The sequence below is a fragment of the Carlito syrichta genome, unplaced genomic scaffold (assembly GCF_000164805.1).
Source record: "Carlito syrichta isolate Samal-C Ts95f unplaced genomic scaffold, Tarsius_syrichta-2.0.1 Scaffold314095, whole genome shotgun sequence".
Taxonomy (NCBI): domain Eukaryota; kingdom Metazoa; phylum Chordata; class Mammalia; order Primates; family Tarsiidae; genus Carlito; species Carlito syrichta.
In genome coordinates, this window is record NW_007258191.1 from 51476 (window position 1) to 75148 (window position 23673).

At 44.4% G+C, this 23673-nt stretch overlaps 1 protein-coding gene and 1 pseudogene across 1 annotated transcript; both read right to left on the reverse strand.

Annotated features, from left to right (window-relative positions):
• Nucleotides 1-3891: 3891 nt before the first annotated feature.
• Nucleotides 3892-10023, reverse strand: XBP1 (X-box binding protein 1). The gene is given in 6 exon segments (XM_008071010.2): nt 3892-5050; nt 5354-5437; nt 5440-5499; nt 6344-6472; nt 8673-8769; nt 9756-10023. Coding segments are annotated over 6 exon segments (1155 nt in total). The 5' UTR covers nt 9983-10023; the 3' UTR covers nt 3892-4492.
• A 2559-nt stretch (nt 10024-12582) lies between these two features.
• LOC110596778 lies at nt 12583-17513 on the reverse strand (annotated as a pseudogene).
• Between the last annotated feature and the right edge of the window lie 6160 nt (nt 17514-23673).

Here is a 23673-nt window from a genome sequence, read left to right on the forward strand (position 1 = left end):
ATAGTGTTTTTGTTTTTAACCAAAATTTGGAAATCTTGACTAAAAGTTACCTAATTTATTTATTTTACAGATTTGGAAACTAAAGCCTAAATAATTACTCTTTTGCTTTTTTGCTCAGAGTGGTCTCAAACTCCTGGCTTCAAGCGATCCTCCTATCTTGGCCTCCCACAGTTCTGGGGTTACAGATGTGAACCACTATACCTGGCCTCTTTAAAAGAACTTCAGACCGGGCTCAGTGGCTCAGCCTGTAATCCCAGCACTTTGGGAGGCCGAGGTGAGTGGATTGCCTGAGCCCGCGGGTTCGAGACCTGCCTGGGCAACTTTATGAGACCTCATCTCTACCATAAATCAAAAATTAGCCGGACGTGGTAGTGCGTGCCTGTAGTTCCAGCTACTTGGAAGGCTGAGGCAGAAGGATCCTTGGAGCCCAGCAGGTCGAGGCTGCGGTGGCCGGGAGCGGCCACTGCATTCCAGTCCTGGCAACAGAGTGAGACTCCAACTCAAAAACAAAAAAAACCACAAAAGAACTTCAGGGCATCTGCTTTTGGTCCCCTCCCACTGTGGGAGCTTTTCTGTCCTCTCAATAAATCCTGCTTTTCCAAAAATAAATATAAAAGAACTTCAGAAATTACAAGAGTGGTAATGCTTAGGATAGAATATAACTGATACCTTGAAATATGCCTGGAAGAGGCAGTATTACCTTCTGCCTACAGTCCTTCTTTGTCTCTGCTCTAGTAGCATTTTTCTTTTTTTGAGTCAGTCTCACTTCGTTGCTCAGGCTGTAGTGCAGTGGCACGTTCACGGCCACCACAATCTCAACCGGCTGGACTCCGGCAATCCTTCCGCCTCAGCCTTCCAAGTAGCTGGAACCACAGGCGTGTACCACCATGCCCAGCTTTTTAAAAATTTGAGGCGGAAGGATCGCCGGAGCCCAGCAGGTTGAGGCTGTGGTGGCCGGGAGCGGCCACTGCACTCCAGTCTGGGCAACAGAGTGAGACTCCAACTCAAAAAAAAAAAATATCATAGAGGTGAGGTCTCACCAAATTGCCCAGGCTGGTCTGGAACCCATGGGCTCTGTCAGTCCTCTCGCCTCCACCTCTCAAAGTGTTGGGATTACAGGCATGAGCCACGACACCTGGCACCAATAGCATATCTAGTAGAAAAGCAAGGAGGCAAATGTGGATTGGTATTTCAAGACTCAAGGAAATAGTGTAGGAATCTTGTCACCTGCATCTTTAATCTCAATTGAGACAACCCTATGCATTTAATGGAAATCTTTCTTTGGTTTTTGCAGAAAGATTGTTATTTTTAGTTCCAACCATTCAATTTGATGTTTCAGTATGAAAATGTCCTTGATTATCAGGTGTTTTCTTAAGGCTGAGCACAGAGTTTAGTAATTTCCATCCATCTGTGCAGGAAATGAAAACCATAATAATATACATGGGTTATATATGTTCTGTCCTGTTAGTACAGCTGCCTCTTTCGTGTGATGTCATTGACTGTAAATCAGTTGAGCCTCAACTGCCAGGTGCTGCTGCTATTGTGGTAGAGGCTAAAATACACCTGTAATTGCATCTGTCTACATAGCCCCTAAGTGGGTACTTGACCCTAAGGTTTTCAGAGTTCTAAAAAATTAGGTGAGATAGTTTTCAATCATGGGGACAGCTGGAGGCTATTCTTTTATTTACAGTACAGAAACTTGGACCTAATTGGGCTCTGGCTTCAGCGACCAGATCTGAAGACAACAGACTTGCACTCAAGTATGTTTTGTGAACATGCTTCCAGTCACATTCCCTTATACTTGCCTGAAACTACAGCCTGCTTTGCCTTGCTGCTTGGGATTCTCTGAATCCTGCCTCCTTTTGTCTATTCATTCACTTTCACCTCCCCAGAGGTAGTCTCAATAAATAGGGAATATATCAATTAAATGCTCAACTGGCATGCTGGCATAAGTGAGATAGTTTTTATAAATGAGAGAAGTCCTGTAACATCTTGTAAGATTCCCAAGGAAAAGATGCACTATGAAGGATGAGGAGGTTGTCAAACCTCTTTAGTTTGGGGGCTGTATTAGTGTCTCTAGGATTTTTTTCTTGACAGTTTTATTCTTTGGTGAAACAAATTATTGAATAAATAATTCTGGAAGGGATTAAAACCCTTCCAAAGTGGATTAGGAGATAACAGCTAGCTTGTGTTAAGGATAGTGCCTGGCATATACTAAGTGCTTATAATGTATCACCTCTTTGAATTCTTCCAACAACCTTTTGAGATACTATTATCCTCCTTTACAGATGAGGATATATCCCCAGAGTTACCCAGTTCACCAGTGGCAAGAGTTGAAACTATGGAGTTTAAGTCTAGAAAATGCTCTTAATCCCCATGGTAATGGTAAGAGAATTTTGCTATTTGATGTCACGTCTTTTTTTTTTTTTTTTGAGCTGGGGTCTCACTGTCACCCAGACTGGAGTGCAGTGGCATGCTCCCAGCCACCACAGCCTCAACAACCTACTGGGCTCCAGCGATCCTTCCACCTCAGTCTTCCAAGTAGCCAGAACCACAGGCGCTTTTTTTTTTTTTTTAGTTGAAGTCTTGCTGTCACCCAGTCTGGAGTGCAGTAGCACGCTCATAGCCACCGCAGCCTTGACCTGCAGGTGATCTTTCCGCCTCAGCCTTTCAAGTAGCTGGAACCACAGGCATGTGCCACCACACCCGGCTAATTTTTTGATTTATTGTAGAGATGAGGTCTCACTATGTTGCTCAGACTGGTCTCGAACCCCTGAACTCAGGCAGTCCTCTTGCCTCTGCCTCCCAAAGTGCTAGGATTACAGGCGTGAGGCACTGTGCCCGGCTTAGCATGTCCTTTAACGCAAGATAGTATGGCAAATGGCAAACAGTGGTTAGGGTTCTAGCTCTGCCACTTGCTAGTTGTGATATTTGTCAATTTGGCTGAAGGAACTGTCTCAGAAAGATAATAATCAGGCCAGGCACGGTGCTCACACCTGTAGTCCCAGTACTTTAGGAGGTGGAGGTGAGAGGATTGCCTGAACCCAGGGGTTCAAGACCAGCCTGGGCAACTTGGCAAGACCTCACATCGACAAACAAGTTGGTTTTTTTTTTTTTTTCCAGAAAGCAGGATTTATTGAGAGGACAGAAAAGCCCCCACAGTGGGAGAGGACCTGAAGGGATTGCCCATCTACAACAAATTTTGGAAAATTAACCAGGCATGGTGGCATGTGCCTGTAATTCCAGCTACTTGAAAGGCTGAGGGGGAAAAATTGCCTGAGCCCTGCAGGTCGAGGCTACAGTAGCTATGAGTGTGCCACTGCACTCCAGTCGGTGACAGGGGAAGACTCCGATTCAAAAAAATAAAAAATAGGCTGGGCTCGGTAGCTCAGCCTGTAGTCCCAGCGCTTTGGGAGGCTGAGGTGAGTGGATTGCCTGAGTCTGAGGGTTCGAGACCCGCCTGGGCAACTTGGCGAGAACTCATCTCTACAATAAATCAAAAAATTAGCCAGGCGTGGTAGTGCGCGCCTGTAGTTCCAGCTACTTGGAAGGCTGAGGCGGAAGGATCGCCGGAACCCGGCAGGCGAGGCTGCAGTAGTCGGGAGCGGCCACTGCACTCCAGTCTGGGTGACAGAGTGAGACTCCAACTCAAAAAAATAATAATAAAATAATAAAATAAAAAATAAAAAAGACAATAATCAAATTGTAGATTATATCACTTAACAGCAGTCAGGAGTTGAAGCAAGCAGTACTTAAGGTGGAAAAGCCTTCACTGACTTTAAAAGGTGGCATGCTGACTTCAATTGGATAAATTACTACCACAGCAAACAGTGAAACATCTAGAAAGCAAATAAGACTTATGGCCCTAGAAGAAATTAAAGAACAGAGACACTGCATTGCACTTTTTAATTGCATGGGTAGTTTTAAATAAATGGAGAAAGCACCTTTCAGAAGCTACACTAGCAGGAAAATATTCCATCAAGCATTTACATAGTAAATTTTTATAATTTTACAAAAGATTCTTGATCTTTACTTGAACTGATGAGGGAAAAAGGTTTCCCCTCCTCAGGTAGGTATTCTCTCTGTTTGTAGAAGCAAACTAAAGGACCTAAAATTGGAGGCAAGCCTGGGATGCCAAGAAGGAGGAAGAGAAATTATAAAAGGTCATTCATAAATTCCATGTCTACTTTATGACACTTGTCTAATGGCCCTTGCCTTAAGTATGTGAGGGCAAACTACTGCCCTTAAGATGAAAGTAAAATCTCAAAAGCTGTAGTTCTGAATAGCAGTAATACAACTGAATACCTTAGACTGCTGGATGTCAAAAGATAATACTTGGGTCATCTGTGAGGTTTGAACAATCACTTCAGAGGAATTCTCTAGGAATGTATGCTCTCTACTTTGGCTTTTTGAATGAAGCACAGATAGGCTTCTCTGCTATTCTCCAGGCAGCATAAGAGTCAAGGAAAAAAGCAACATATTGGATCACTCCTTAGACACTAATCAGCTGGGGAAAGAGTTCATTGGCAAAAGTATCATCCCAAGAATGGTTCATACCAAGTGGAGAGGATATGTTGCTGAAGGGGGAAGGGGATCCCTCATATCCACAGTCACTGTAGGCATCCAATAGGCAGGAAGATGGCTTCAGGCAGTGGCTGGATGAAAGTAGATCTGAGATACCCAGCTCTGGAATGAAGTCATCTTCTACAGGTTCTTCCTTCACTGAGACAATCAATTCAGGGTGATCATTCTCTGAGGGGCTGAGAGGTGCTTCCTCAATTTTCACTACCACATTAGTTTGGCTCTCTGTCTCAGAGGGTATCTCTAAGACTAGGGGCTTGGTATAGATGTGGTCAAAACGAATTAGTTCATTAATGGCTTCCAGCTTGGCTGATGACGTCCCCATTGACAGAGAAAGGGAGGCTGATAAGGAACTGGGTCCTTGTGGGTTGACCTCTGGGAGCTCCTCCAAGCTGGTAGATTCTGAGGAAGGACATTTGAAGAACATGGCTGGGTCCAAGTTGTCCAGAATGCCCAACAGGATATCAGACTGCAAGAGGCAAAAATTAAATGGAGTACAACTGTCAGAATACACTTGAGAATCTACCTAGAACACAGTATTGGGTTCTACAATGCAAATTAATCATTATAAGATGACCTCAGGATCCACCAGACCCATTAAGCTACACCTCACTCCATGTCCTAAATCATCTGGGACTAGGAAGGTAGTTCAATGTTCACCTCCAACCCCACCAAAACTAACTTTTGCCCTCTTCTGTTTGGCTAGGGATGTCAGGCTTCAAACAGATGGTATTAGGTAGTTACATAGCTATTTTATAAGAAAGATCCCTACCTCTGAGTCTGAAGAGTCAACACCATCAGAATCCATGGGGAGATGATCTGGAGGGGTGACAACTGGGCCTGCACCTGCTGCAGAGGTGCACGTAGTCTGAGTGCTGCGGACTCAGCAGACCCGGCCACTGGCCTCACTCCATTCCCCTGGGAGGGAAGACCAAAGCAAATAAACAGCTGCAAGTCCTTAAGGAAATACCTGCCAGACAGCTGTGATTCTCAACTTTCAAGAAAGCTAGAAAACTATTTAGAGTTGAAATCTTTCCCTTACCATGATTATTTCCACTTTAAGTCTGCCTCAAGAGATAAGAAAAGAGAGCTGAGGCTAACTTTTCTTTGTGAGTTTCTACACAATGAAACGTTTTTCCTCTCCAAGCAAAGATTCAGGTAGAACTAAAAATAATATCTTAATATTGTCAATAGTGATGTTCTTAGATAATAAAGTTCTATAGTGATTTATGCCTAGAATCTTTTCTGAACAGTAATTTTTTAAGTTCCTCCTGAACATGACTTTGACAGAGTAAAACTGTCCTATTGTCAATCTTAGACCACTTAAGCGTTGTCATCGAATTTGCCATAATCCATAGACTAAAACCCATATATCACTCCTTTCTTATCAGAGAGGTATCATTATCACAATGAATCCTTTCCCTGCTCTAATATCAGTAGCATTTAAAGTCTAAATTGACTGGCTCTCTTACTCTGGTTCTCCTTAATGATTACATGGTACCTCTTGTTGGCATTTGTTAGTACTTGTTTTCTTAGAGAGCCCAGTGACTTATTTAAATTATTAGAACTTAGTACAGTTTACTACATACTTAAAAAGTAAGTGTCATTGATGAAAGAACACCCTGCCTGCAAGGAAATGTCTTAAAAAAACATTTCAAAAACACTTTTGATCAGAGGTCCAGACTGTAACCATAAAAATCACTGGGTCATGTCACTTGGAACTAGTTTTCACATGAGGCACCAAATAAAAGAGATGATTTACCTTGGCCTCTGCCTCTTCTTCAGTAACCAGGGCATCCATCCCCAAGCGCTGTCTTAACTCCTGGTTCTCAACTACAAGGCCATGTGTTTTCTCTCGTAAAAGCTGATTTTCTAGCAAAAGTTTTTGGTTCTGGAAGAAAGATCCTAAGAGGTTATCAAAATATCTATCTCACTTAAACCACCTAATGAAGTTTCACTACAACTGATTTCCTTTTGGAAAACTCTATGTTTATGTTGTTCACAGTAGGTATTAGAAGGCTAGGCAATAATGATTGAAAATAAATTACTTAAGCCGGGCTCGGTGGCTCAGCCTGCAATCCGTGCTTTGGGAGGCTGAGGTGAGTGAGCTGCCCGACCCCGCGGGTTCGAGACCCGCCTGGGCAACTTGACGAGACCTCATCTCTACAATAATTCAAAAAATTAGCCAGGGGTGGTAGCGCACGCTTGTCGTTCCAGCTACTTGGAAGGTGAGGTGGAAGGATCGCTGGAGCCAAGCAGGTCAAGGCTGCAGTGGCCGGGAGTGGCCACTGCACTCCAGTCTGGGCGACAGAATGAGACTCCAACTCAAAAAAAAAAAAAAAAAAGAAAATAAGTTATTTAATAAGTGCCATCGCATAGGGTCAAGAATAGCACGGGCAACCCCTTTGCTTCCCCTCCCACTATGGGAGCTTTTCTGTTCTCTCAATAAATCCTGCTTTCAAAAAAAAAAAAAAAGAATATCACAATGCTTCCAGCTACTAATATAGACTTCAGCAAGGGGTGATTTGTGGTTTTAATTTAGATATGATGTTTAAAAAAAATCCTGTCTTGAATTGGCAGGTAATAAAGTGGTAGTGGTGACTATAAAATCAAAATACACTTACAAAAAAAACTCTGCTCCTGAATGACTCATGATTCTTAATAAGAACCGGTTAATGATTCAAACATTAAAAAGAACAATATATGAAAATTGACCAAGGAGTTAAAAAAAGAAGGACTATTAGCCAGGTGCAGTGGCTCAAGCCTGTAATTCCAGCAATTTGGGAGGCCAAGGTGAGAGGATTGCCTGAGCCCATGGGTTTGAGACCGGCCTGGACAACTTGGTGACACCTCATTTCTAAAATAAACCACAAACTTAGCTGGACTTGGTAGTGCATGCCTATAGTTCGGGCTATTTGGAAGGCTGAGGCGGAAGGATCACCTGAGCCCAGCAGGTCGACAGTGGGATGGCCGTGAGTATGCCACTGAACTCCCACCTGGACAATGGAGTGAGATTCCAACTCAAAAAAAAAAAAAAAAAAAAGAAAAAAAGGAATATCGATAATCCTTATGTAGGTCTGGGCACAGTGGCTCATGCCTATAATCCCAGGAGACCGAGGTGAGAGGATGGCCAGAGTCCACGGATTCAAGACCAGCCTGGGCACTTGGTGAGACCTCATCTCTACAATAAATCAAAAAATTAGCTGGGTATGGTGGTGTGTGCCTGTAGTTCCAGCTACTTGGAAGACTGAGGCAGAAAGATCGCCTGAGCCCAGCAGGTCGAGGCTGCGGTGGCTGGAAGCGTGCCACTGCACTCCAGCCTGAGTGACACAGTGAGACTTTGACTCAAAAATAATAATAATAATAATAATCCTTATGTATTCAAGATGTGCAACTGATAAGATAAAATTAGACAACATGTGGACTCTAGAAGAGAAAGAAACTGTTAGTGAACTTTTGGCCGATCCCGGAAAAATGTAAAGTTTAAGCAATGATTTCCTATCTGCCTTTGGAAATTTCTTTTTTTTTTTTTTTTTTTTGAGCTGGAGTCTCACTCTGTCACCCAGGCTGGAGTACAGTGGCACATTCCCGGCCACCGCAGCCTCAACCTGCTGGGCTCCAGCGATCCTTCCACCTCAGCCTTCCAAGTAGCTGGAACTATAGGCACGCGCTACCACGCCCGGCTAATTTTTGATTTAGTGTAGAGATGAGGTCTCGCCAAGTTGCCCAGGCGGGTCTCGAACCTGCGGGCTCAAGCAATCCACTCACCTCAGCCTCCCAAAGGCACGGGATTACAGGCTGAGACACCAAGCCCAGCTAGCCTTTGGAAATTTCTTAGCACAAACTCACTAACATTGCTGAATTTACCAACTTTGAGATACATCTAGCTCCAAAGGCCAGAGGGTCAATCACTCTGCTCTTAAGCTTCACCACTTCACCAACTACCTATCTACCCTAACTTAATTTTTAATTGCATATTCAATTGTGTTCTAACAGGAGCTGAAGCAACTTAGGATGGGAAGCAAACAGAACATTCACCAAGGAAAGGCTATAATAAGATGGATAAAAGAGTTTGGCCTAAGTAGGTTTACCTCTTCTTCCAAATCTACAACTTGCTGTTCTAGCTCACTCATTCGAGCTTTCTTTCGATCTCTGGCAGTCTGAGCTGCTACTCTGTTTTTCAGTTTCCTGAGAAGAGAAAGAACATACCACACTGAGTCATCTCAAACCTTGTTTATATATTTGAAAACCCGACCAGCTGGTGCTTTCATTTTAATTTACCAGTGCAAGGCAGGCTAATGGTAAAATACAATAAAATAACACAAAAAATACAGTCTTCTATCTAACTCGAAGACCTGCTTTAGTCTCTTCTATATTGCATCATCCACCACAGTCTCATCCGGGAGTCAGCAAGACAGGTGGACACACTACTAATCTTGCATCATAAGAAACTTTCCTCCTCCCCCGCTGCTTCCTAGTCCTGCCCTCTTAAACAGGATCCAGCCTAGGGAAGGCTGCATAAGTCCTCCCTCCCCAAACACAATTTAGAAAAGGGAGACGCTGATGCCCTTCTCCCTGGTATTGATATCTCAGGCTATACCCTGATGACTGGGCCCGTGTCTGCTCGAGGAGGGATTTAATAAATTACAAAACAGTGATCACAAAAGAATGAGCTCTTAGGAAGGACGAAGTGTTGTTATTACATGCAAGTCTCAATCCCCCCAACGACCTCATGAAGTTAGTACCATCTGAAGGTCGCAGAGACCGAGCCTTTCAACAACTGTCATTTCAGTTCCGCGGCCCTCCAGAAAAAGTAGTAAGCCAAGAAGCTAACCGATTCTGCTACAGCCCGAGTTCAGAGAGGCTGAGCCATCGGCCTGCGGTCACACAACAAGAGGGCCTGGAAGCCAGGCGCCGTATCCCTGGCTCCGGCCATCTCTCATGAGATAGGGGGAAAGTACACAAACAAACAAACCGGGGCAGCCCTGGGTCTCACCCCGCGCGGCGGATCCCGTCAGCCCAGGCTTCCTGCCCCGCCCCGCCCAGCGCCACGCTGGCACCGGACCCGCCAGGCCAAAGGCGCCCGAGCGCTGGGGGGCGGTCAGCGCCGGGACCCCGCTCCCAGGCCCACGTCCCTGTTTCAGGTTCGCCCCAGACCCCGGCCCCTCGCCCACCTCCTCAGCGCCTTTTCCTCGGGGCTCAGGTGCGTGAGGCGCTGTCGCTTGCGCGCCTGGGGCGGCACCCCGCTCGCCACCTCCGGGCTGGCCCCTCTCTGGGCCGGCATCATGAGCGACAGGGCCCGGCCGGGCGCGGCTCCGGCGGCGGCGGCGGGCTGACCCGACAGAAGCAATACTTTGGGAGCCCCGTCGGCCGGGCTCGGCGCGGCAGCCACCACCACCATGGCCAAGAACGTTTGCGCGACTGCCCACCACCGCCGCCGCAGCCGCCGCCGCCGCCCAGCGGCCGCCCCTCCGCGCCCAGCCTTTCTATGGTCGTGGCCCCCCGCAATTGGCCAGTGCCGCGTGACGTAAGGCCGGTCTCGGCGCCTATTGGTCCGTGGCACCTGAGGGGGCGTGGCCAGCGCATCCAGCGTGGCTCCGCAGTCCCCGCCAGCGGGGGTCATTTTTCCGGAGGAGGACCGGAGGGACTCGGCGCGGGGCGGGTGCGGACGGCGCTGGTGCGGAGGACCCGGAGGGTCTCCAGGCCGGCGGGTGACCCCGGGCTCTACGGGAGGGCCCAGTGCCAGGCGGAGAGTTTCTCAACGCCCCTTAGACTGACTCATTTTCACCCGAGTGACAGTTTCATTCCAAACCGGGAGATTTGCGAACTGACGAATGTTTGCCAGGACTTGCAGGTTATCTGGTGCGCCACTTCCGGCCCCGAGTGGCGCGGAATGTCGAGATGGAGCGCAGATCTGGCTTCAGGTTAGAAAAAGCCTGGAAAGAAATTCTGCGAAATACAACTCTTTAGGAAATGAGATCGCGCATTTTAAGACGAAGTTTAGTAAGAATGAGGGCTTAATAAACGATAGTCGTTATCTCTGGGTGGTGGGGATACATGTAATTCCGTTTTTCTTTGCCTTCTGTACTTAGTACTATAAAGGTACGTGTACAGGCGGAGATTCCGGGGTTAACCCTGAGACCCCTGCGGATGGGGAGGTCGAGGCTCCAGCCTGGCAGTTGTGACGCAAGGATGCCAGGCGCTTGTGAAATAGGGGCCTCCTGACAGCAGCAAGGGAGCAGTAAAAATGGAGTAAAAACCACACGAATGTTAAAATGGAGAAAGAAACTCGAGAATATGCATGCTCAGTTTTTAAAGCAAATTACAAAATGTTAAGTTCCCTAGAATTACAAAGCAATACTTTAACAAGTAGTCATTGTTTCCTCCTCTGTGCACAGCACTATTCCAGGTTCTAGGGATGCAAAGAGTAGCAAGACTGATAGCTGATATTTGGAAGATATACAGGTGAAATATTAAGATTCTAAGTAATTCTTTGTCGTTATTGGGTCAAATGAGCTGGTCACTTATAGTTTGATAAGGAGGGAACAGGATGGGAAGAAGGAACTTAAAGCAGCTCTATTTCTTGATATCTAGACCCTTTAAAGGAACAGTTCTGGTTTTTCCCAGAACAGGGTCATGAGTCTAACATGTGTTTTCTTCCTCCATGTTGGCAGAGGGAAATCAGCCGCAATAGTATTTCTTTAGATTGGGCTGAACCAAGTCAGTGCATCCTGAGCACATACTGTTTCTGTAGTTGGAAACAAGGTGAGGGTGATCAGAGTTTCTGCAGGACAGAGAAACCTGCCTCCTTTTTAACTCACATTAACTTGGGCTACCTGGGTTCTAATGTGCCTCCAGATGTGGGCAGACTCGCTCCTGGCATCTGGGACATTTTGAGAGAAGTCTTTGGAGGTATCTTCTGGTTGAGACCCTGCAGGTTTGAATTAAAGGATCTTGGAAAGCTGTAAGAGGCTATAAGCAAAGTCATGTAATTATGTCATGCAGCCTTTTAAGTTAGTATTTATTAATGCCAAGCGAATGTCTGGCCCAGTGTAAGAAATTACAGAGGAACTTAAATGTAAGCCATTTAGTCATAAAAATAAAATCTCTGAGGCCCCTTTGAGTTCAGCAGGCTGTAAGTAGTAACTGTGTGGAGAAAGCACAAGGTACTCGGACAGGGGAGAAAAAGCTCATGGCTTGCACTTTGGTCTTGGCTAATGGGTGTATCTTCGTATATACGTGTACATACATCACATATATATGACCTAGTTCCATCCAATAGGAGAACCTGGAAGCAAGAATGCCCTGGTAGTGCACCTGCTGCCCAGATCTTTATCACTAAATATCATTCTCCATTAAAAGGAGCCAGAGCAGCCAGGCTCGGTGGCTCAGCCTGTAATCCCAGCACTTTGGGAGGCTGAGGTGAGTGGATTGCCTGAGCCCACGGGTTCGAGACCCTCCTGGGCAACTTGACGAGACCTCATCTCTACAACAAATCAAAAAAATTAGCCTGGCGTGGTAGCACGCACCTGTAGTTCCAACTACTTGGAAGGCTGAGGCGGAAGGATCGCCGGAACCCAACAGGTCAAGGCTGCGGTGGCCGGAAGTGGCCACTGCACTCCAGTCTGGGCGACAGAGTGAGACTCCAACTCAAAAAAAAAAAAAAAAAAGGAGCCAAAGCTTGTTGGAGAAATGGCCAATTCCCATTTGGACCTGGGAAAGACCAAAAGAGCTTGGTATTTCTTGTTATACCAGAAAATAAGGAAGTACTGCAAAAACAAAAATGGATTCATGTCAAAAAGGAATTCCTGTACATCAATAGATGTTTGTACATCTAAATCTGTTTCTATACATCTATCTATATATATTAAAAACTTGTGGGTGGGTGATAAAAAAAAAACAAAAACTCATGAGTTAACACCAATAACTCCACTTCTTTTTGGGGGGAGTGCAGATACTTTTTAATGTTTTTTTTCTTAATTTCACAAATATACCGAAGACTCATGCAATAGTGCCAGCATAGGATGCAATCCTGGGCTACAAGTCTGCACACTTCTTTGCAACTGGTCCTATAATGGCAGACTCTTTCATCTTACCTTTATTGTTAACTATGATCCCTGCATTATCTTCAAAATAAAGAAACACGCCATCTTTTCTACATGACTTTCATTGTCTAATGACCACGGCTAGACATACCTTCTTTCTGAGGCCTGGTTTGCCTTTCGTGACTGTGGCCTCGCCATATCATCCACACCAGCAGCGGGAAGTCTGTTCAGCTCTCCTTTGATCGCCTTCACGGAGATGACATACAGATTTTTGGCTCCTGTGTGATCAGCACAGTTGATCACAGCACCTACCGGAAGCCCAAGGAATCTGGAATTTTGCACCAGAGGATCCACTATGTCCTCACTTCAACATCTTGAGTGTCGAAAAGGAACAAAAAGCAATAACTCCAATTCTAATCCATGCCAAAGAATTTATTCTAGCCTTCTCTGTTTTATAAAAGTTTTTACTTTGTTCTCTGATAATGAGGCTCCCATCAACCTCAATATGCTTAGGTATTTGCTAAATTCTCATGTATGTAAATGTATGTACTTAATCTATTAATAAGGGTTAGTTCAATCCTCAGCCCCAGAATATGCCAACTCCCACCCTAGCCTACTATTCTTAGCTGAATCATCAGATCCTATTTTAAAATGTGTGGTGCTACCAATTATGGTATTTAGATTGCACTGAGCACACATTTAGAAGAGTAATACAAAAGTTTTATTTAAAAATGCAGGGTTGTTGTCATGGTTCAACCCTATAATCCCAGCACTTTGGGAGGACGAGGCAAGAGGATTGCCTGAGTCCAGGGGTTCGAGACCAGCTTGAGAAACTTGGTGAGACCTCATCTCTACAATAAATCAAGAAATTAGGTGGGCATGGTGGCATATGCCTGTGGCTCCAGCTACTTGGAAGACTGAGGTGGAAGGATCACCTGAGCCCAGTAGGTTGAGGCTGCAGTGGCTGTGAGTGTGCCACTGCACTCAGCCTGGCTGACAGAATGAGACTCCAACTCAAAACAAATAAAATTAAAATTAAAATGTTAATACTGGTCGAGTGTAGTGGTTCACACAAAGTGTAGGACATTTTATATTCTCATAAAGAAAAATGAAAAACTCAAATAATTTGGGAGAGAGTAAAGTACAAGTTTCTATATAATATTTTTGTTTCCTTAATTAAATCAAAGTTGAATCAATCTTGCAAAAAGCATTATATACTCTCCTCTCAGTTCTAATTTCCCCTAATGTTGTCATTTTAAACGCTTGCTACATTTGTCACAACTGAGAAACCAACCTGTGTGCCTAAGACTTCATTATCCTCTAAAAATGAGTCAAATCATTTTGGTTTGCTAGGACTGTTGATCCTAGTGCTTTTGTTTAATTTTACTAGCATATTCTTAAAGAAAGACATTTATGAACCGTTTAAATAACGTTGCGATGTCGCGTGTGTAGGCAGGAACTCCTCCCGGCCATGTTGACAAATATTTCCTTCGATCTTGTGTCTACCCACCCCTTTCTGGAAAAAGTTGCACAACTTCCTGAAGTTCGCTTGTGTGCATTAGGGTTCTAAGAAATTCAGTACTCCTTTGGCTTCTGCAAAATGCTGCAGTTCATTTGCCCAGTCAATTAAACTGGGACTAAAAGGGCATGACAACAAAAGGAAAAGATTTGCTTGAAAAGTGCAAAGATATTGCATAGCTCTCTTTTTCACTTGGCATTGACCCAGAGCAGTAAATGGCACTTGTTTGGTTTTGTCTTTTTTTTAAAAAAAGCACAATCTCTCCATTGTCAGTGACCATTCTTTATGCCAAGGTTCAAAGGTGGCAAGAGAAGCAAGTTTTCTCTTGTATGAAAGAAGTTTAAGCATTCTGGACCCCCTTCATTACTCCTACTGGGAATAATATCAGTTTACTGGTACTAAGATTTTAAAAATAAACTTTGTATTTTGGCATAATTTAAACATACAGAAAAGTTGCAAAGCTAGTACGGAGAAATCCCATACATGTCTCACCCAGGTCCAGTTTCCTGTAATGTTATCAGCTTACATTACTCTGGTACATTTGTTAAAACTAAAAAAACAATACTGAAATATTGCTAGGAGCCAAACTCTAGTCAGTATTCAGATTTCACCAGTTTTTCCTTTAATGACCATTTTCAGTTCCTAGATCCTGCATTGGTTTTGATTATTTTATTTCTGGATAGTACATCTACCTCTGCAAAGTATATCCTGATGAATTTCAGTAAACTACCTTTACCTGAAGACTTGAATTTACTCAAGTTCAGCCTTCCCAGACACATATCCTGGGACTTTGACTCCAAAATGGCAACAATTGAAGTCCTTCCGGTTTGGTGAGGTGACATTGCCTTTAGGTGATGCTGTGAGTGTGTAGTGACCTGGGTCATAGGAGACTGGATTTACTGAGAATAATCTAGGTACGCCCAGCATTTTAAAAAATCCTCTTTTATTTATTTTTTATTTTTGTTTTGAGTCAGGGTCTTACTCTGTTGTCCAGGCTGGAGTGCAGTGGCTGGATCACAGCTCACCATAGCATCGACCTCCTAGGCTCAGGCAATTATTCCACTTCAACCTTCTGAGTAGCTGGGACTACAAGTGCATGCTACTGTGCCTGGCTTTTTTTTTTTTTTTTTTTTTTTGGTAGAGATAAGGTCTCCCACCTCAGCCTTGCAATGTGCTAGGATTACAGGTGTAAGCAACTACGCTCAGCCTCTTTTATTTATATCTGACTTTGCACATGTGGCATTTATGTAGAGAAAGACAGCAAGCTGTACTTTTTCTGTTCTCTAATAATTTTCTTTTATGTAAACAGCCAGGATTTATACAGTTCCAAGAGCCAGCTGGGTAAAATATAAACCAAACTCTGGTTTGGTGAATAAAAAAAGATATGAGAAGAGAAAAGCTCCAGGAATGAAGGAGGAAGTATAATTATGTTTGCTTCAGAGAATACTGGGAGAGAGATCATTCAGCGTTCATTTGTTCATCTTCCATCCCCAGACCTTGTAAGAACAGTCACTATAACCTGGGGGCTAGGGGCATTGGCTTATAAAACAGGTGGGCATAGGTAGGTTTTTAGGTCTACTACATACTGGCTGGACAAGTTGCTTTACCTCTCTTAACCTTAGTTTCCTTGTCTCCAAAATGAGCACTAAGTAAGATGACATAGAGAAAACATGTAATGCATGTTAAGTGTTATTATTATTATCATTGTTATTTTGAGACAGTGTTTCACTCTGTTGCCCAGGCTGGAGTGCAGTGGCACAGTCATGGCTTACCACAGCCTGGGTTCAAGTGATCCTTCTGCCTTAGCCTCCCAAGTAGCTGGACCTACAGGCACACATCACCACGTCCAGTTAATTTTTCTTTTTCTTTTCTTTTTTTTTTTTTGTAGAGACAGGGTCTTGCTTTGTTGCCCAGACTGTTTTCAAACTCCTGGCCATAAGTGATCCTTCTGCCTCAGCCTCCCAAAATGCTGAGATTACAGGCATGAGCCACCATGGCCAGCCATGCTAAGTATTATCACAAAAGGCAGTCCACTCTAATGTCAACAGGCATTCCCCAACTCTTCTTAGTTGATCATTCATCCATCTTACTCTTTCTTCCATCTTTAGATATTTAATAGCCAAGATGTTTGACAGGTCTCAGAAGGCTAAATGGAGCAATAGAATGCTGGTGTCTTTAAAATATAAAATAGGAAAAATGTCCACAAAATAGGAAAAATGTCATAGTGATGGACACTAAATGAATGTTTTCCAGTTGTTCCCTCCCCCGACCTGAAAACAAAATGCCCATTTGACTTCTGGGTGCACCAGATCTGGTGACAGGCTGCCAATTATCTGCCCTGTTAGTGTGATCTGGAATAAAATTCCCAGCAGAGAACTGTAAACATTTGCTGAGCACACAGACCCGTGACCTACTACTGTGAGATTTCAGGGGCGGGTTTGGATTACACCATAACTGGGGGTTGATGGCCCATAGGAGATGCTTTATATCTTCCAAGGTAAGGCAGTCAGGTCTGGGAGGGAAGAGGTTGAGATCTGCAATTTTTAAATGTGGGTCTGTTGGTTTATACAAAATACAGTCATTTTCTATTTGACAACAAGTTGTATTTTCCAGCATATAATTCTAGAATTATAGACTGTACTATAATCCTTAGAATCCATAACGTGTTTCCCAAAATACTTCTCAATGCCTGTACTTTCCGTGATCTGTAACCTCTTGGGTAGCAGAGACGTGGTGGATTAACTACTACACTTGAGTTGGAAGAAGTGGCTTAGTCTTGGCTCTGCTGAGTTACCTGGAATAAACATTAACATCTTTGAGAACTTTCTTTTTTATTTTCTTCATTATTGTTGTTCATTTTTATGGGAGAAGGTGGAAGTGTGCATGAAAGCAGCCTAGTATGGTGCCTGTAACACAGGAAAGAATTTGTTTAATTTCTAGTTCCAGGCTAATCCTATCTTAGCCTGAGCCACTTTGACTTCATTTTTTTGAGACACTGCCTGGCTATCTAAAGGAGGTTGATAGCAACTGAAACAAACCTGTTTTTGAGATCTGCTTGCCTAGCAATAGCACATAGGAATAGTGTGTGTAGGTGCCTGGAACACACACTCACTCAGAGACTCGGACACCAACTCAAAGGGAGCTCTGTCCAGAGACAGTGCAGCAGGTAAAGGAATGAATGCAGATTCTTCAACAACCCAGAGATACATGTGGGAAAAGCGATAGGGGTCTTCTAGATTCACCTTCCAGGTGACCAGCTGCTTTATAACTCTAAGGGCTTGTGAGTTTGTTTTTTTCTTATCTTCTGGAATAGATAAGGAGTAAAGAAGATAGCTGCCCCAGGTACAGCTTTGAGTGGGAGTAAACATTCCTCAAATTGAAGTGTTTCAATTATTCTTTTTTTTTTTTTTTTTGAGTTGAGGTCTTACTCTGCCTCCTAGGCTGGAGTACAATGGCACAATCATGGCCTACCACAGCCTTGACTTTCTGGGCTCAGGTGATTCTTCTATCTCAGCTTTCTGAGTAGCCAGGATTACAGATGTGCACCACTGTACCTGGCTCATTTTTTAAATGTTTTGTAGAGACGAAACCTAGGCTGGTCTCAAACTCCTGGGCTCAAGCAATCCTCTTGCCTCAGCCTCCCAAAGTGCTGAGATTACAGGTGTGCACTACCGTTCCTGGCCATCAGTAATGTTTTAAAAATCAGATTTGTTCATGATTGCTGGAAGTACATTGTCTTAAGTTTCACTTTTCAAATCTTGGGTGAAAATCAGAAAACAGTTTTTTGTTTTTTTTTTTTTGAGAAAGCAGGATTTGTTGAGAGGACAGAGAAGGTCCCATGGTGGGAGGGGACCCAAAGGGGTTGCCTGAAAACAGAGCTTTCTAAAGGGACTTCCCTAATCTTGATTGAGCAGGAGTCTCGCATTCGCCTAGGTACAAGCGTGAAAGGGTGGTGGACAATTTGCTTTGTGCAGACTTGAGATTCCCTTGAAACTCTCAACCCTTTGCTTGTCCTCAATCATTCGCATTCGATGCTTTTTTACTTGGTGTCCAGAGTAAGCTTGGCCATGACAAGGCCAAGGTGGGGAAGGATGTCTCTCTCTCTTCCCCACTCCCCTCTCTCTCTTCCCCTGCTCCCCCCTCACTCTCGCTCTCTTTTTCCCCTTCTCCCCCTCCTTTCTTCTCCTCTCTCTCTCTTCCCTCTTTCTCCTCTCTCATATCCTGGCTCTGCAATAAACTGATATTTCCAGCGTCATGATCAGAACCACAGTCAGAAAATCTTGATTTGTGGTCATGCATCCATCCTGAACACTGTGCTGCCTTTATCTTAAGAGACATGTAAATACTTCCAATGTAGTTTAGCTGCAACCAGCTCTTAGTGGTGATGTCCAAGAAAGACACCCAACTTTCCCCCCAGGGCCATCAGGAAAGGCTTCATAAAGGCGGGATGTTCAAATGGGCTTTGAAAGATGAGTAGCAGTTTGCACAGAATTTAGGTTTTTATTTTCCCCTTGCCCCTTTTCCTTGCTAAAGAAGTTAGATGCCACCTGACACCTGAGATAGAATCTCAAGAAAGCAATAACAGTTCATCAGGTGCTAAAAATGACTTGAAACTAACGAAAAATCTATATTCAACCTTTAACACCTGCTACTGTTCCTGAGGTGGTATAAGAAGATCCTTCTAGATTTCTGTATATTTGTTTTACTCTCGTGCCTTGTCCCTTTCTTACCTGCATCTCTGCCCCTTTCTTAATATTTCTCTTTTAACCAACAACTTTTAAAAAAACATGGGGCCAGACTATGTCTCAGCCTGTAATCCCAGCACTTTGGGAGGCCGAGGCAAGTGGATTGCCTAAGCCCATGGGTTCGAGACCAGACCAGGCAACTTGGTGAGACCTCATCTCCACAATAAAGCAAAAATTAGCCGGGTGTGGTAGTGCGTGCCTGCAGTTCTGGTTACTTGGAAGGCTAAGGCGGAAGGATCGTTGGCGCCTAGCAGGTCAACCGCTGGGATGGCCATGAGCGTGCCATTGCACTTCAGCCTGGGTAACAGAGAGAGACTCCAACTAAAAACAAAAACAAAAACAAAACAGGAGCCAGGATATGAGAGAGGAGAAAAAGGGAAGAGAGGGAGAGGAGAAGAAAGGAGGGGGAGAAGGGGAAAAAGAGAGAGAGAGTGGGGAGGAGCGGGGGAAGAGAGAGCGACATCCTTCCCCACCTCTACATTTGGCCTTGAATTCTGCCCACCCACCATCCCCTTTTCTGGTTTGACTCTCTCCCCAAAGCAGGGAGAAGGAGCTTCAGGTCTCTGGGCTTGAGCAGTTTTGCTTCCTTCCCTGGGAGACCTTGGAGAGGTTATCTCTTGAGATCAAGAGCTAGGATGGAACTCAGGGCTCCTGAGACTTGAGAAAGCACTCTATACACTCGTCTGCCTCCTCACTTTGTACAATGACATACACAACCTTTTGTATTTCATCTTGTCTCTGTACCCACTTGGCTTGGCAACCCTAAGTCAACAGTCTCCTCCTTGGCATTTCTTAAATTTCTACCGCCTGAATTTAAAACTCAATAGGGAGAAACCTGGTAGACCTTGAAATGCTCAGCTTGCTTTCTGTCCTTGACAGGCCCAGTAGGTTCTCCTGGGAGAGTGGGCAGCTGATGAAATCCGGAGGCCCTGAAACCTTCCTTCCAGTAAGTGCCCATGTTTGCAAATCCTGGTTCAAGAACAGGACCTGCTTATTGAAAATTGATCCGGGAGGTAAATTACTGATTAAGTGGATTTGCTTCCAGTTGCAGGCAGCAGCCTCCTTGACAAAGAAGGAATCTGTTCATCTGTTTCTATAGATTTGTTCCTTTTCTACTTCTAAAAGTTCTTGGAACCTCTTTCCAGGAAGAAGCCGGGTAAGAGGAGGAAGTCAGAGTAGCAAAAAACATTAAGCCTTGTTTTTGTCCTCCTTGTGCTAAAGCTCCCTTTCTTTTCTTTTTCTTTTCTTTTTTGCGTTGGCATCTCACTCCGTTGCCCAGGCTGGAGTGCTCTGTCTGCTGGACTTAGGCGAGCCTTCCACCTCAGCCTTCCAAGTAACTTGAACTACAGGCATGTACCACCATGCCCAGCTAATTTTTAAAAATTTATTGTAGAGATGAGGTCTCACCAAGTTGCCCAAGCTGGTCTCAAACCCATGAGCTCACATAATCCTCTCACCTCGGCCACCCAAAGTGCTGGGATTAGGTATGAGCCACTGTACCTATCCATGCCCTTTATTTTCAAAGAGACATGCATGAGGATGTCTGAAACAAGTCAGTGTTCAGAAGAACAGCTAAGGAGTCTTGAATGCGAGCCAGAGACTGTGTGAGCCCTTGGCATTCATCCTCTCTTTTATCCCTGCAAGGTAGGAATTGGTTCTATTTCTCAGGAAAGGAAGATGAGCTCTGAGAGATTAAACCCAAGGTCAAGGAATTAGCCAGTGCTGGAACTGCAATTCAAACCTAGATCCCTTGTCCAGTGTGCCAGAGGCTACACCAGCATGGAAAGGATCCCGGCCTGGTCCATTGCTTTTAGGATGTAACACTTCTCAGGCGACCCCCTACTTTCAGTGATTTGCATTTTATTAGATAGAAACTAAAAACACAAGTCAGAATGTTCTTTTCAGTCTTTGTTCATGTTCCTTGGTTGAGAGTGTAGATTGTTGGGGCATACGTGACATTTGCTGTGTAAACAGCACAGAAGCCAGGCACAGTCCACACCTTGCTAAGTAAATAGCATCTGGAGACCCTGCAGGGCATGCAAGCTTGCCAGAGGGGTCTTGCTTTGAGAGATGACCAGGAGGATGTATTCATGGACGGGGAGCCTGGGTCCCAGAGCTCTGGTCCTAGTGCTGTCTTATTACACTTACACCACTCTGTTCCTCATCTCTGCAGTAGAGGAAACCAACCAGACATATTTGAAGTCCAAGGCTGCAGGAGTCATTTTGACTTGGGCAGTGTGGCATGGTCGTTAGGCTCACAGAGGGTAGAATCTAGTTGCCTGGGTTCAAGTTTGAGCTTCAGTATTTACAAGCTGTGATCCCAGTCAAGTCCCTAACTTTTCAGAATCTTTGTTTTTCTATCAGCAACCAAGAATAATAGTAGGACCACCTCATGGGGTTGTCAAGACGTTAGAGTTAGAATGACTCACAGAATTCTAGACATACTATCATGGCCACAAAAGTTCATTCCTTTGACCTCCTACTTTTTGGTGGGAAAAATTGAGATTAAAGTAAAGCAAGTTAACAAGCAAAAGGTTGGGTTCATACCTGTAATCCCAGCACCTTGGTAAGCCAAGGCAAAAGGATCACTTGAGGCCAGAACCAGCCTGGGCAACATAGTGAGACTCCCTTCTCTAAAAAAAATTAGTAGGTGCTCACCTGTAGCCCTAGCTACTTAGGAGGCTGAGGCAGAAGGATAGTTTGAGCCCAGGAGTTCGGGGCTGTAGCTCACTACAGCTATAAACGCCACCATACTCCAGCCTGAGTAACAGAGACCTATCTCTAAATAAATAAATAAATAAATAGGAAAAAGGAGAAAAAACAAGCTGAAGTTAACATCTAAAAGGTAAAGCTTACTTCAGGGCTTGTACTCAATGTATCTTAGGAATTATTATTGATTTCCAAATTTTGGAATTATTCACTGAATTCCTGGCACATGCACTGTACTGGTTCTAGCAATAATAAAAAGATATTTACTCATGGATCTTATCTCAAAGAACCCACAGCCCAGGAAGAGACATACTCGACTATGTGTATCTGACTATGACCCAGAAGTAACTGTCACACATGAGATTAGAAAACTGCTTTGATGCTTCAGGAACCTTTTCAGAGGTCCAGATGCAGCAATGGGAAAAGGCAGACTGTGATTAAGCATAGCACATCTTCAGAATAACCTTGGGCAATTTACATAACTTCTCTGAATGATTTTCCTTTCCTGTGATGGTTAATTTTATGAGTCAACCCTGGCTAGGCTATAGGACCCAATTATTCAGTTAAACACTGATCTAGGTGTTGCCTGAAGGTATTTTGAAGATGCGGTTCACAGCAAAAATCAGTTGACTTTAAAGAAGGTAATCTGAATGGGCCTAATCCAATCAGTGAAAGGCCTTAATTAAGAGCAAAGCTGAGGTTCCTCTGAAAAAGAAGGAATTCCGTCTCTGGACTGCCATGTTGACTTTTGCTCAGTTTCCAGCCTGCAGACCTACCCTATAGAATTCAGACTTGCCAGTCCCACCGTCGCATAAGCCAGTTCCTTGACATAAATCCCATCTAGATCTGGATCCATCTCCTGCTGGTTCTGTTCTCTGACAGTAAGCAAGCAGACACGCTACTCCCCTTTCCCTTCCCGATGGTTCCAGGCCACACCTACTGATCTGCCCCTCTGTTTCCCCACACCTAGTCAAGAAAGCTCAGAACTTAGTCCTGGAAGGGACCTCAAGGCTAGGGCTGAGTGGTCCACCCTCCGATATGTGTGAATGAGGACATTCAGATGGAGAATCCAAGCGACTGGTCCCTGGTCTCAAAGACCCTATTGGAGGCATTGGGGGTAGCACTTAGGGGCGCCCTGTAGGGTTGGGACAAGGGTGAAGCAAATGAGGCACTCAGGGGCAAAATTTAAGAGGCAAACCAAAAAATTCAGTAATCAAGATAAATCATATTTTGATGCAATATTTCTCAAGTAATGCCAAAAATCTATGATGAACAAAATATCCAACTTTTTTTAATTTTAAATTTTTGAGTCGGCCAGGCTGGAGTGCAGTGGCACGCTCATGACCACCGCAGCCTCGACCTGCTGAGCTCAGGAGATCCTTCCACCTCAGCTTTTCAAGTAGTTGGAACTACATGTGAGCCACCACGCCTGGCTAATTTTTTTGATTTATTGTAGAGATAAGGTCTTGCCAAGTTGCCCAGACTGGTCTCAAACCTGTGGGTTCAGGCAATCCTCTCACCTCGACCTCCCAAAGTGCTGGCATTATAGGCGTGAGCCACCTCACCAGGCCAAAAGATCCAACTTTTAAATAAAGAGGGATCTGTTTTTTGGTTTTTGTTTTTCTGAGTCAGGGTCTCATTCTGTCACCCAGGCTGGAGTGCAGTGGTATAATCACAACAATCATAGCTCACGGCAGCCTTGACTTCCTGAACTCAGGAGATCCTTCCACTTCAGCATCCCAAGTAACTGGAACTACAAGTGTTTGTCACCACACCCGGCTAATATTTTTTTTATTTTTCTGTAGTGACAAGGTCTCACTGTGTGCCCAGGCTGGTCTCAAATTTCTGGGCTCAAGCAATCTGCCCGCCTCAGCTTCCCAAAATGCTGGGATTACAGATGTGAGCCACAGTGCCTGGCCAGAAGGATCAGTATTCTTGGTTTTTCCTTTCACTGTGGGCTCTGATGTGGTTGGTATGACACTGCTGTCCTGAGTTTTCTGGGGCCACCATATTGCATGTGTGGTTTCCTCTTCCCATCAAGATATCACGTAAGCGACCTCCATCTGGTATGCCC